This window comes from Papaver somniferum, chromosome 8 (genome assembly GCF_003573695.1).
Source record: "Papaver somniferum cultivar HN1 chromosome 8, ASM357369v1, whole genome shotgun sequence".
NCBI lineage: Eukaryota > Viridiplantae > Streptophyta > Magnoliopsida > Ranunculales > Papaveraceae > Papaver > Papaver somniferum.
Window position 1 is genome coordinate 131,343,437 of NC_039365.1, and position 15,771 is coordinate 131,359,207.

At 42.4% G+C, this 15,771-nt stretch overlaps 1 protein-coding gene across 1 annotated transcript; it reads left to right on the forward strand.

Annotated features, from left to right (window-relative positions):
- Nucleotides 1-3,563: 3,563 nt before the first annotated feature.
- On the forward strand, nucleotides 3,564-4,211 carry LOC113306047. Its single transcript, XM_026555033.1, has one exon. The coding sequence runs from the start codon at nucleotides 3,564-3,566 to the stop codon at nucleotides 4,209-4,211; it is 648 nt and encodes a 215-aa protein (XP_026410818.1).
- Nucleotides 4,212-15,771: the final 11,560 nt, after the last annotated feature.

The following is a 15,771-nucleotide window of genomic DNA, read 5'->3' on the forward strand; positions in this document are numbered from 1 at the left end:
AGTGATGCCACGTCGCTACACTAGAAGAATAGGATCATCATCTCCTGCCATGTATCCACCGTCAGGCAGATCCAACGATGACAGAAGGAAGGCTACCTAAGGAGCGAGATACTGCGAAGTACCCTAGAAGATCCAAAGGCCCACTTTACTCTATCCCAAGACAGATCCAAAATTGAGGGTAGAGATTAATCTAACCGACAAGGATATGACAGGGGCATCAGACAACTGTCTGACATGTGTGGATTGCCCAACCACCCTCCTTAAATGCTGCATGCAAAGGGTACGTGTCAAGTATCCTGTGGTGGAATAAGCGGCGACTCATCGTTACAATATGCTACCGTTAAGACCATCGGTACGAAACGAAGATATCATCGGTATCGGCACAGAGACCAAGACGATAAGGATACAGATGTTACTCGGAAGGTCCCACACGGAATCCCTATAAATACCCCTCTCCACTGAGATAGAAGGGGTCGACCAATTTTAGGAAGAGTGAGAGATATAGCTCAGGAGAGAGAAATTGTAAGAGTAAGTATGAGTTCTATTTCATTCCTAGCTTCGTTCCCCACTCAAAGTCATTCGACTCTGTCTTTGTAACCTTAGAATACATAGTGAAACACCAACCCTCGTGGACGTGGGCCTTAGTGCTGAACCACGTAAATCTGTCTCACTTACATTTTGCACTTATGATCTTCGCACTTTAGTATTATGCACATTTTAGCTCATCATAGGAATCCCTGTGATGAGAAACAAGGACGAGCCCGAAGGCTCAGAGTTTCCCTTTTTACCGTTTTATGCAACCATTAGTCATATTACTATCGTTTTGTCAGTTTTACTATGCTTGCGAACTTTGTTTGTGGATACGAAGATACCTTCGTTATTTCCGTGTACACAATCTGGCGCTAGAAACAGGGACTCTTGTCCCGGTAAAAGATTTATCTTTCCCTATGATTTTACTTTTTGGCTCCCAGCACTATTCCCCAAATAATAGCGTTTTGAGCAACTTATCACTGTTTTCCTTGAAAAAACATGCTAGATCTATGTTTTCCTGTAGATATGCGTTTACTTTAGCGGGAGTCTTCTAGATCTATGTTTTCCTTGAAAAAAACCTTTCAGATCTAGGTCTTTCCTCACGAGCAATATTTTCCGGATCCAAGCCTTTTAGATCTTTAAAACCATTTTGTTTAAGTTTTTGTCATCCTCGGAAAATATTCATGTTGTGTGGTTTCTAACAAACATACATTCGAACCTATGTTTCCATGCATAAAACCCTTGGATCTGCCTGTTTTCGCAAAGTATTTTTAGATCTATGTTTACGATTGTCGGATCTACGTTTTCCCTTGTCGTGTTTCCCGAGATGTGTTTTCCTTGAAAATATTTAGATATACGTTGTGATACTTAGGTGTTTGCCTTTTATCTGGATTAACTTTGCTAACAAAACCAATATGGATATGTTTCTTCGACAACGTTTTGTCCTTTGCAGAAAATCGAAAATGGAGAAAACGAAAGATGTGGGAAAAACCAAGGCATCGTCAAAAGAAAAACCAAGGACGACCCCAGTTGTGATACGCAGCAAGCAAAAGGGTAATAAGCCGAAGGCGTCAAATCAGAAGCAAGATTCCACCGAGATCACCTCACCACTGGACGCCAATGCCGTAGCGGCAGCGTCCCTCAAAGCTGTAGCAGCCAAAGCCGATGCAACAAAGACGATAGCATCTACCCGAGCTCATGAACAACATGAGGTATTTTCAGAATCAATGATGAAACAACCGGCTTTCGGAATGCCACCAATGAATGACCAAAACCATGCTCTGCCGACTACTCAACCCTTGTTAATAGTATACCAACCAGCGCCCCTACACGTGGAACTGCCATTAGTTACTACCGATCCGCCCCACCCTTTAATCCATCCAATAGACGAAGGTCATACTGTGGCCATTGGAGGGCAGGTGCGAACCAGGACCCCAAACCAAGGATCGAACCATTCTCCCCAACTGATGACAGAGCTCGAAGAATTATAAAAGAACCAGCGGGTATACGCAGATGCAGTCTATTACTGGCTTGAGAAAATCAGGAGCTCAAGGATAGGATTACCCAAAGCACAGGAGCGACACACCCACATGACGAAGAAAATTCTAAAGTACAGGAGCCCAATCGCGACCGAAGAATTATCATGACGAATGCCAACAATCCTGAGACATTAAACCGAAGTGCTTCCAGGGAGATTAGATTGTACGATCCAGATTATGTCCCGAGGATTCAGATTATTTTGATAGTGAGAACTGAAGTTCGGGACGATCCACAACCAGGGAGGACCACCATCGGGCAATGGAGGACCTTCGCGCTGAAATGATGGCTGAAATCAAGTAGATGAAAGCAAGGCAAGGAAGAGGAAGACTATAAGAAGTAATGAGAGAGGCCAACACCATACCACTGACTCCACATTTTGCCAAAGCTCTCATTCCCCAGAAGTGCCCCGTCCCGGCGTTCGAGTGCTATGATGGATCCAGCGACCCCGCGGCCCACCTTCGGTATTATAATCGTATTTTGGCCCGATGGGACCAGGACGACGCGGTCCTCTGCAGATATTTTCCTTCAAGCTTGAAAGGATCAACATTGTCTTGGTTTGATAACCCACCACCCAATTCTATCGACTCCTACAGCCAGCTCACGGAGAAATTCCTGAGAACTTACATGTATAATAAGGACGTCAACACAGGGATGGACAAGTTTTTCTCGCTAGCGGTCACATACAAAGAAACCATCAGAGAATATACTGATAGGTGGCACAGAATCTGTCAAGCAATAGGGAATGTAGATCCATTGTTCACCATCAATTGCTACAAGTGGGTATTGGATATGATAAGCCTGCTATTTGTCGAAATTCATAGAAGCGTACCCACGACTGAAGGAGATCTTCGAGTTATCATTGAAAAGCACGCCAAATTGGAAGAAATCCAGCGAGAGAATCCTAGGGCCCAAACGCAAAGAGCACATCGGATAATTCCGTGGAGAAAGCTAGCGGATCCAAGAGAGGCAACTCGGCCGAACGTCCCAACGAAGATAGAAGAGGACGAAGGGATGATCATCGGCATGACGATCGGAAATTCGAAGATTAAGTGTATATGAAGCTAAACACCAACTACACTCGCATCCTAAGGGAGATCAAGGATCGAGAAAACTTAGAGTGGCCTTGGTCCAAAGGAAACCAGCCACCCCGGTCTGAGAAGCCAAGAGACTACAACGAGTATCACTGCTTCAACGGGCATCAGACTGAAAAGTGCAAGAACCTCAAAATAATGATCCAAAAGCTGATTGACGTTGGTGACCTCAAGCAATACGTTCAGAAGACAGAAACTGATGAAAGGGCAAAACGAAGCCAACAAGTCCAACTACCTGAGGGTAACCGAACATTCAATATCATTTCATGCTCCGAATCTAACGGACCCTCTCTGACTACCCAGATAGGAAAAAGGTTGAGGAAACAATTTGAGGACCACTGCCAGCTATACAAGATTGACGGAGTCGAAGTTGATGAGCACGAATAATGAATTAACGCACCGATGACATTCGACGCTGAAGATATCGAAGAAGACATGGAGGAACACAAAGATCCTTTAGTTCTCACTTTACCAGTAGCAGGATGCAACGTTAAGAAGATCTTGATTGACGGAGGGAGTTCAGTCGACGTTCTATTTTATGATACGTTCAAACGAATGGAATTGAATGATGAACAACTTATATCTTCTTATTATACCATCTATAGATTCAACGGCGCACCTACGAAGCCCCTGGGGGACATTGTGTTAGAGGTAAAGGCAGGACCAATGAAGATCGAAATCCGGTTCAGCGTGGTAGATGCTCTTTCTCCCTACAACGCCATCATCGGTCGGAGATGGGTACAGAAACTCAAAGGAGTAGCCGCGACATATCACCAATACCTTAGATTCCCAACACCCGAAGGGGTAATGGAAATTAAGGGAGATCAAGTCACCGCCCGAGAATGCCAAGCTCTACAAAACCAACTCAATAATGAACAAGATAAGCAACGAAAGTCCCACAGGAACACAAATAAGGAAGCCGCTAAGGACAGGGCAATTGACCTATATCTTGAAGAAATTTCGGGAAACATCTTGACAAAGGAGAATGTCGTCTTAACTACCGAAGCTTCTACTTCCATGGCTAAGGGGGCTGAAGAGCCTGCCAAATAGAAATTACAGAACGTCCCTCTCCTAGGAGAACCCAAGCCTACATTCACACCCGTAGAACCCACGAAGGAGATCAATATAGGGACCGAAGAAAACCCGAAGATGATCAAGATATGCACTCTAATGGATAAGGAACGAGAAGCATCCCTAATAAATCTACTTACGGAATATGCGGACATATTTGCATGTAAACTGGGAGATATGCCACGAATCGATCCGAAGATAATCCAACACGAGCTTCGTATAAATCCAGGCACGAACCTTTTTAGACAGAAAGTACGAAAAGTCACACCAGAGTATCACCAGGCGATCGAGAAAGAACTCCGCAAGCTGTTGGAGGCAAGATTCATTAAGGAAGTAAAGTATCCAACATGGATTTCGAACATGGTCATCGTACCAAAGAAGAATGGAGGAGTAAGGATATGCATTGAATTTACCAACCTCAATAAGGCGTGCCCGAAGGATAGTTATCCACTCCCAAGCATCAACCAATTGGTAGAAGCTGTTGAAGGGTACGAAGAACTGTCATTTATGGATGGACATTCTGGCTACAATCAGGTATCCCTGGCAGAAGAAGATCAACAACGCACGACGTTCTACAACCCGCACGTCCTCTACTGTTACACACGGCTGCCCTTCGGGCTGAGGAACGCAGGGGAAACATACCAGAGGATGGTTGATGATATATTCAAGCCATGGATTGGGAACACTTTAGAAGTTTATGTTGATGACATGCTTGTCAAGAGTAAGCTGCGCAAGACCACCATCAAAACTTGAGAGATATCTTCGATGCCATGAAGAAGCACAACATGAAAGTGAATCCAGAAAAATGTACATTCAGCGTCACGTCGGGAAAGTTACTTGGATATCTAGTGACGAAGAGGGGCATCAGAGTCGATCCTGCGAAGATCCAGGTCATTGTGGAAATGTCTTCCCTAAAGAAATTGAAAGAGGTCCAAAAGCTCAACAGATCACTGACAGCACTGGGAGATTCATCGCCAGATCGTCGGACAAATGCAAGCACTTCTTCAACATCCTCAAGAAAGGAAGTAAATTCGCATGGACCGCTGAATATGAAGAAGCCTTCTAGAAGATTAAGGACCGGTTCACGATCCCGATCCTCCAGAAGCCCGATCCCGGTGAGGTGCTGGCCCTTTACATAGCAGCAACCGAGGATGCGTTCAGTGCAATATTGGTCAAAACCAACACAAAGGTCGAACAACCAATCTACTACATCAGCAAGACTCTCAACCCGGCAGAAAGAAACTACACGAAGATTGAACAACTCATACTAGCATTAGTATGGGAAACCCAAAAGCTAAGAACCTACTTATTAACCCATTATGTTCGTATCCCATGCAAGGCACCACTGTAAGCCGTTCTCAAAAACGCTGGGAAAGTGGGAAGGATAAAAAAATGGAATACTTATCTTGATCAATTCAATATCATCCACGAGATCCAAACTGCACAAAAGTCACAAGTATTGGCGGATTTTTTGGAAGACTTACCCATGGACAATGACGAAGAGGTGAAGGACATCCTAGAAGCAGAAGAGAATGATAAAGATCCGGTCGATGTACTCGAACCCTCAATCCAAAGACGATATGAGGTCTTCGTCGATGGATCAAGGAGCAGAGAAGGAGCAGGCATAGGCATCGTGGTCACCACCCCGACTGGGGATAGGATCGTGCGCGTACTAAAACTAGAGTTCAAGGGGCATAACAACAACATCGTAGAATACGAAGCCATTGTACACGCTCTTCGGTTGATAATAGAAATGGGAATAACGGACGTACGCCTAACAAGTGATTACAACTAGTCATTCAAGAAGTGGAGATGGAATACAATGTTTATGATGAAACCCTCTCAGCATATATGGCTCTGGTCCAGACCCTAGCATCGCAAATACCCAGCATCAAGTTCCGACATCTAGGTAGAAGAGACCTTAAGCATGCTGGTGCCTTAGCATACATATCATCTATGCTAAGGGGTGAAAGCGTCAAGGCTATCAATATAACAAGAGTATACTAGCCTTCGATCAGCCCGCAACAATCCTTCGCTACAAATCGTGAAGGGGAGGACATTGATGACGATGATGCCGGCGAAGATATCGCAGATGACTTTGTAGAATATGATATCCTGTCAAGAGCCAATGAGGATGAAGACTTCAGTGACGAAGAGGACTGGAGAACCGGAGTTCATCTCTTTCTTAAAGAAGAAACGCTGCCCGCGAACCTGAAGCAACCCCGAAAAATAAAATCAAAAGCAGGGAGGTATGACCTTCGTGACGGAGTTCTTCACAAGAAGTCTTTCCTCGGTCCCTTATTACGCTGCTTATACAGAGAAGAAGGTCACCGTATTCTGAAGGACATCTACTACGCAGGCAACCACAGCAGAATGAGGTCATTAGCCGACAAGGCTCAGATGCAAGGATATTACTGGCAACAGATGATACGAAACACAGCCAGGATGTCTAGGTGTAAATGGTGGATTTTCACAAGGGCAAAAATTGTAAAACCATAATTATACATGCTCCTGATCCAACAATCAGATGAGTATTGAGGCTCATGTATCTCATCGAAGCATGAAAGCTCATGCCACAAGAATCTCTGTCTGAGAATACTGTCTCTCAGAGTATGTGTAGATGTGCATACTCTCAGCTGAGACCACGACATATCTCATAACTACTAAGAAATTTCAGTAATCACTTCTATAAGGAATCGAAATGATTGGACGGCTCCTAGATGTATTACTCACTAGTATATAGCACCACGTCTTCAGTATGTCGCAATATTCCCTGACTTTACAGAATAAACATTCAAATCGAGCGTTCTGCTCCAGCTAGCTTATCCCTCAATTTTCTAATAATTATAATGCTCCTAGACAGCATGCCTGCTAGTATAGAGCCATCAATTAATTATTTATAGTCACAAGATTCATCAATTGAATTCCTAGAAAAATACTCTGCATTCCGCTTAATATTTCATTACTTCAATTTATGGCTATTCCCAGCAGAATTCCATGGGTTAGTAATAAAAATTCAACGTACTGGCATCTTAGCCACCATCGAGTAAGCCCCGAGAAAATGGTGCAAATGTATTCAGCAATAAATGCACTAACGAGCACCTGAATGCACGAACGAACATTCAATTACATGAAAGAACGATGAAACCATGGAGAAAATAATAATAATAAAATATTTAAAAGAGGCGTCTAAGGAAACCAAGCCCACCGACCGGCAGGTCATGCCGCCGTGGCCAGTCCCACGCCCCTTACTTTATTTTATCATATTTTATTATTTTCCTTGATCCCATGAAAATCCTTTCATTTGAGAAAATCCCTTCAATTCGTGGTATTTCCTTCACATCAAGGAAATTATAAAAAAAATTACATAAAATTAGGAAAGGTGTCACGGGACAGTGGTCACTAGCCGTCCAGCCATTCCCTAGCCGTGACCGGTCCCACACCTTGTAATTCTTTATTTTATTAATTATTATTTCTATTGTCTCATGGAAAACTCCTTAATCTTATGAAACTCCTCAGTTTCATGATATTTCCTTCACATCAAGGAAATTATACAAAATTACATAAAATCAGGAAAGGTGTCACGGGACCGTGGTCACTAGCCGGCCGGCCATACCCTAGCCGTGACCGGTCCCACACCTTGCAATTCCTTATTTTATTAATTATTATATCCATCGTCTCATGGAAATTCCTTAATTTTATAAAACTCCTTAGTTTTATGATATTTCCTTCACATCAAGGAAATTACATAAAATTAGGAAAGGTGTCAAGGGTTCTAGGCGGCTAGTCATGCCCTAGCCGTTTCCGGTCCCACACCTTTTAATTCCTTATTTTATTAATTATTTCCATCATCTCATGGAAATCCCTTACTTTCATGATATTTCCTTCAAATCATGAAAATAATATAAAATTAGGAGAGACTCACGGGCCCGGGCCCTAGCCGGTCCCACACGCCCTTATTTTATTATTATTAATATTATTTGTTTCTCTCATATCATGGAAACTCCTTCACTTCAAGGAAACTCCTTGATTTCAACAAACTCCTTGATTTCATGATATTTTCCTAAAATCATGAAAATAATATAAAATTAGGAAAAATGCCATGGGACTGGGCTCATTGGCCGGCCGGCCATGCCTTGGAAATAGCCGGTCCCACACTTCATGATTTATTTATTTTATTATTATTATTATTATTTCCTTCATCTTATGAAGTTTCCTCGGTTTCAGCAAAAATCCTTTATTTCTTTATATTTTCTCAAAATATTGCTCAAACGCACATCAGAAAATATCGAGATTCTCAGGACTGAGACACGGGCACCTTGGCAACGTGAGCATGTTACCTTGACCGACCAAGGTTGGATCTTTGGCTTGCAAGGAGCCGGTCCCACGTATTTTCATAATTTGACCTAATTTGCGCAATTGCATGTATTAGGTCAAGAACTCTTCCAAATAACTTGGAATTTCATAAAGTGATCGTCAGTCGATCCCGTGACCAACCAGGGACGGTTTCATGACCCCTTGGTCGGTCCTTCATCTCTTCATAATTTATTAGGTTTTATCACCTAAGGTTCAGACGAACATTATTTGAATAAATGATTAAACCAGCATTTAATCATCTTTTCACCAACTGGTCTTCAAGAGACTTTGGTAGTTTGCTCACTCGAGCATCTGGGCGTTACCTGGTCGACTCATCATCCTGTGTAATCGGTCCCTCCTTCATTCCGTGGTTGATTTTCAATGAATCATCAATTGATCAAAATTAGGGTTTTGGATCCAAAGCTCTACAAAACATAATTCTGAGCAGATTCAAACACTAATAATTTTACGTTGATCCCGTGATCGACACTTTAATTATTATACTCGGCCCATTCGTCATTATCTTAATTAATATTTCATTTGGTCCCGCTACCAATAATTCATCAAACGAGCAACTTTTTCTCATACTAAGGAATATTGGTTCAACTATCAATATTCAACGATTCATCAAATGAGAAACATTTGCTCACCTTAACTATCAACAATTATACCTCTATCTCAACAGACACGTTCAACTCATGAGTCTTAGAACATTTTCAAAACACGTTCGACTCAGCAATACAAGGAATCATCGTCCCATAAAGTCAGCAACTGGCTAACTAAATACACGTCTGCCTTGCAGACTCCACAATCACGAGAGATCAATCGTGTCACATGGGGGCATATTAACTAGGGTTATGGTATGGCACTCTACGGAACATGTGCTCACCCACGATGAGAATGTGAGCAAGTCGTGCAATCAGTTGAAGGAGTTATCAAAGTAGTGGGTAGAAAATCAACCAAGTCTCCGCATGATGAGCAACTGGTTTTAACATGATTTCCACTTCCCCACTCTTTGACTCCAGCAACTGTCACACTTTATGGGATCAAGGTCTTTACAAATCTAGCAATATAAGTAAGTCTCTGAATCATGATTGAAACAAAAGACAATTCTCGATAGACAGTCTTTCGTCTGCACGAACTCATCGTCTTAGCAATTACTCTCAACTGAGAAAACTCAATCATTCAGAAACTATTTTCACGCAAAATACACAACACACCAGCAATACTTTATCACCATTAATCTCACACATTTCTCATATTTCCTCCTACAGATCAACCCATCCTCTCTTGTGACCGAGTTGACTCTGGAACGACCATTGTCTTGGTTTAGGCCGTACTCCTATAGATTGATCTCTAGAACTTAAAGCAATCCCTTCTTGCAGTGCATCTGTGTGAGGTTAAAAATTTCACTCGGTTCAAGGAGACTCCTCCGCACGGTCGTCTTCTCAATTCCATAAAAACCAGCAAATCGTTTTTCCCCATCTACATATTAACGACCACATTGGGAGATCATTCTCTCGGTTGCAATCTCAATTCTCACAAAGATGTTCGGTCTTAGTTCTACTTTAGAAACTCCAGGTTCTTCCAAGAGTCTTTCAAATGGAAACGCTCCTCATGCTCGTTCGAACGACTCTGGTAGCGTTCATCATTCTTACTTCACTACTCCTTTTCTCTCTATTGATGCATCCTATGGAGAGATCCCATCATTGGAAGAATTGGCACGAAGGCAAGGAATTTTGCCGGAAACATCAATCGATTGAAAGGAGCAATCGATAACCTCTTCACTTGCATGGTGGAATTGATGAGGCTCTTGGGAGCAGAAATGGTGGAACGTCCAAACTCTACTGACGCTCCTCAAACCAACAGTTCCACTACTTACGAGAAGTCGGTGGATCAGGAAGTCACACACTTGATTGAAAATCTATGTGAACTCCTACACTTCTCAAGGGATCAATATACGAACAAGTTCGATGCACTCAACCAAATATCATCAGACGTGCAACTAACTCCATCATGCCTAGCAGTTGAATAAACATCCATGATGTCTGAGCATTCGATCAACAATATCACATTCGGAGAAGAAGACTGCATGGCAGATAAAGGGAATAATCAAGCCTTATATGTGACTGGTTTTATCAAAGAATCTGAATTCAAAAGAGCTCTTGGCGATACGGGCGCTTCTACAAATATTATTACTATGAAGACTCTCAAAGCGGCCAAGTTCCCACAGAGTAAAATTGTTCTCCATCCCATCTTAATGACAGGTTTTGATGGAAGCCATATCCATACATATGGATATGCATACATAGGCTTGAATGTAGGGCCTATTCAATCAAAGGCCAAATTTCACGTGATCGAACAAGAGCCTGATTATCACATGATACTCGGACGACCCTGGTTCCACGACAACAAGGTAGTTCCGTCGACATACCATCAATGCATGAAGGCTCTGCTCAACAACAAAAATTTTCGTAACACGACTTCATCAACTCCTTATGCTCCGGTCTATGATGCTGAATTCTTTGAGTCTCAAAAGGATATCCCCGAACCTCCAATAAATATTTACAGTACTCCACTCCCAAGATGTAAGTCCATTGAAGAAGTTGCCGACAAACCATCATCCTCAGGCGCTAAGTCGATCAAGTCATCTTCTACACCGATTAAACGCCGTAAAGATCAGGTCTCAACTCCGGGATCTAAATTCATAGTCAGTCATGATACGGAGGGGAGGATCATTTACCGCCGATGCAAAGATTAGCAATTAAAAGGGGAGAACGATGAAAAGTCTCCCCGCCCCGAAGAATCATGTCAGAACAAACCATCACTCGATGATGAAGAGGTTCAAGATGCTCCACGATAATTGCAAGATGGCACTGATTCCACCACTGATGATCTCGAAACAATCAACATCAGGATGGACGATGATCCAAGGCCAATTTTAATTAGTTCCATGTTGTCACCAGAGGAACAGAAAGAACTGATAAATCTGCTGAAAGAGTATCAAGATGTCTTCGCTTGGACGTACGGAGAAACGCCTGGTCTAGACGACAAATTAGTTACTCATCATCTGCATATCACTCATGGCTCCAAAGCTGTCAAACAACCGCCTAGGAAGTTCAGACACGAAGTCGAGGAACAAATCAAAGTCGATATTCAGAAGCTACTAGCAGCAGGATTCATCAAACCTATTCAACACCCAACATGGCTAGAAAACGTTGTTCCTGTCAAGAAAAAAATGGCCAAATCAGATGTTATGTTGATTTCAGAAATCTGAATAAATGTTGCCAGAAGGACGATTTTCCCTTACCCAACATTGATATGCTTGTTGATGCAACTAGTGGTCACGGTATGTTCTCATTCATGGATGGTTACAGTGGATACAACTAGATCAAGATGTACGAGCATGATGCCAACAAGACTGCATTTTGTGCTCCTATTGGGAATTTTCACTACACGGTGATGCCCTTTGGATTAAAGAATGTCGGTGCTACCTATCAACGAGCTATGACTGCCATATTCCACGACATGATGCACAAGCAAGTGGAGGACTACATTGATGATGTGGTGGTTAAATCGAAGACTCAAGCATCCCACCTTGAAGTTCTGAGATAAGTTTTCGAAAGATGCAGAGAATACAAATTAAAGATGAATCCTTTAAAGTGTGCTTTTGGTGTTTCCTCCGGAAGGTTTCTAGCGTTCCTGGTCACAGCAGAAGGAATCAAAGTCGATCCAGACAAGATGAAAGTTATTACTACCATGCCTCCCCAACGCACTGTGAAGGAACTCCAGAGTTTTATGGGCAAGGTAAATTATATTCGGCGCTTCATTCCTGGATTGGCTTAAATCATTGCTTCTTTCACCCCTCTACTAAAGAAAGGAGCAAGTTTTACATGGAAAACTGTCCAACAAGAAGCATTCCAGAAAATACAGTAAATACTATTATCACCTGTTCATGAAATCTCCACGTGCAAGGATGACCACTGATACTTTACACAGCTTCCAGCGATGTTGCTATCAGAGCACTTCTTGCTCAAGAAGACGAAGAAGGTATCGAACGACTGATCTACTACTTCAGCCGTACAATGAGAGACGCTCAACTTCGATACTCAAAAGTTGAAAGAGCATGTCTAACATTGGTGCATGCAATCCTGCTCGCTGATTTTCCAGGAGAAGATGCGACAAAAGGCTAAGCAGTTGCAGACCTGCTCGCTGATTTTCCAGGAGAAGATGCGACAATGTTACATGAATATGTGCCTGGTGAGTTTCCAGAATCTTAGTTATTAAAGGAGAGACGTGGCTTTTATACTTTGACGGATCCGCCACCCCTAGCAACGACACTAGAGGAGCGGGCATAGTGCTAGAATCTCCATCTGGCGAAGTTTTCTCGCACTCGTTCAAGTTGGATTTTCACTGCACTAACAATTCAGCAGAATACAAAGCTTTCTTACTAGGATTGTCCCTGGCCAAACAAGCAGGAGTAGCACACCTTGAGATAAGAGGAGATTCAAAAGTACTGGTCAATAAAATGAATGGGACATACTCTCTCAAATAAATCACGCTCTTCCCATTCATATCCGAAGCTCAGCGGATATTAAATCATTTTGCTGATCCAACGGTTGTCCAAACTGGATGAACTAACAACAGGCACGCTGATTGCCTAGAAAATCTCGCTTCCAAGATGCAATTTGAATGAGCAGAGAAAACAATCACAGTACAGAGGCGAGCTGTGTCATCCACCTGGCTTTCTCAAGTCGAGGACATTCAAGCAAACGATTGGCGAGCCCCTATTATCCATGAACTGAGCAATTCTCTTTCAGAAGGGAAAGTCAGTCTAAGGAATTAAAGAATTATTTCTTGCTTCATGGAGCATTATACTATAGGAATCCTGATGGGTCTTTATCGCGATGCCTCGGAAATGACGAAGCAGATGAACAACTCAAATGCATACATGAAGAAATATGCGAACAGACGTTGGTAGTAACACTTTACATAAAGCTTCAAAGAATGGGATACTATTGGCCTTCCATGGAGGATCAATAAGAAATTCTACAAAGATATTTTCCCAATTGCCAGACGCCTCCTCATCATTTAGAAGCTTTGACAGTCCATCACACTGGGGACTGGAGGGAACCTTACATCAAGTACCTTCGGGACAATGAATTGCCGCTGGAAAAGAAAGAAACAATCAAACTTATTCAGAGAGTTAAAAGATTTGTCTTTCTTGATGGAATCTTATACCGCAAAATCTTCGGTGGGAACTTGCTGAGATGCTTAGCTGAGTATGAAATCCCAACAATTTTGAAAGAGATGCACGATGGAGAACATCAAGGAAAAAGGAAATTATTTCTCCAAATTCATGAGAAATATTATTGTCCGACTATGGAAGACGATGCAGCCGCGCATGTTCAGAGGTGTCATCAATGCCAATTCCATGGTAATCTCATCCACACTCCTTGTATCCTATTGAATTCTGTGAATAGACCATGTCCTTTCTATAGCTGGGGACTGGATATCATCCGGAAAATCAATCCAACATCTTCGAAACAGCATGAATACATCATCATTGCAACTGAGTATTTCACCAAATGGGTCGAATATATTCCTCTTCAAAGTACCCCCGAAGTCACAATTGCAGCCTTCATCAAAGAATACATAATATGTAGATTTGGTGTCCCTAAACACATTGTCACCTATAATGGAACTCCTTTTGCCGACAAGCACGTGACAGAATTGCTCTAAGAATACGGCATCAAACAATTTTTCTCCACACCGTACTATCCACAAGGAAACAGACAAGCAGAGAGCACAAATAAGACTTTGATCTGAATTCTCAGCTGAACAATTCATGATAATCATCGAACATGGCATGAACAATTGCCTATGGATTTATGGGCCTATCAGACTGCACCAAGGAGCTCGATCGGAACTTCACAATACTCTCTCGTCTATGGAGCCGACGCCATACTCCCAACAGAAATCAAAATTCCTTCAACAAGGATTGCAACAGGTAGTGGAGTACAATGGGATGTGGCCTAAGTGTCCAACTCAAGAATTGCTGAACTGTACATTCTTGAGTCGAGGAGGGCTAAGGCAGAAAAATACGTGGAAGCATACAAACAAAGGATCTCCAGAGCTTACAACAAAATGGTAAGACCCCGAACATCCCAAGTAAGAGATTTGGTATTAAAAACGACAAAGCACATTCAACAAGATATGTCTGCTCCTAAGTTCTCTCCGAAATGGGAAGGGTCGTATGTGATCATCGAAGCAGTGTCCAGCGGATACTACAGAATCTTAGCAGTTAATGGAGGAGTAGAAGGAAATATAATCAACGACAAATGGCTCAAGGCGTATTACGCCTGACCAACAACAAGTAAATTAATATTTCATCATCGTTCAAGCATATTCCAAAATGTAATTTATTTTCCTTCAAAGAGCGTGCAAAGTGATCATTTGTTCATTAAGCATTCATTAATTGAACAAAATTCCTTCATACTGTCAGTTATTCTACTTTACCAAAATAAACCTACAATCCTCTCGAATACTCACACAGAGCAAACCATCCAACAATGGATAATTCTTATATAAAGCCATGTCAAGCCTCTTCTGAAATTTTTTAGTTTTCACTTTCAAGTCCTGAACAGCTTTCTCAACCCTTGCCGACTCCAAGGAAAGTGCCTTCTCCTCCTCCAAGATAGAAGTTATAGAGGAAATCGCGTCAGCATCAGCCGCCGCCCTTTCGATTTTGATCATCTCAAGACGATGACGAAGCCAGCCTATGTTGAATCGCAAGGTTTCACAATTCGAAATCATGACGTCCCATCTATGCAACTCATGATTCTTGACGTCCCGCAGATTCATCTTGATCATCTCTTCAATGATCGGTAATAATCCAGCGACGGTAGTTAATAGGGTCGGCAAAAAGTCTCTCCACACCTCGGTTGTAGAGATATGCCGTACCTTATCCAAATCATCGTGTAAAGAGAGGCATGACATTTGGGAATGACGAATCCACCAACTACCTCGTTGTTCGGGCAAGTATTGGTCATGGGAGTTTCAAACGGGAGACCAGTTATTGGGTACTCAGGAGAGCGAACTCTAACTCCAGCCTCCACGGAATTAGTAGAGTTCTCATCAACATGGTTGCTTCCATCATCATCCATGGTCACGGAATTCCTAT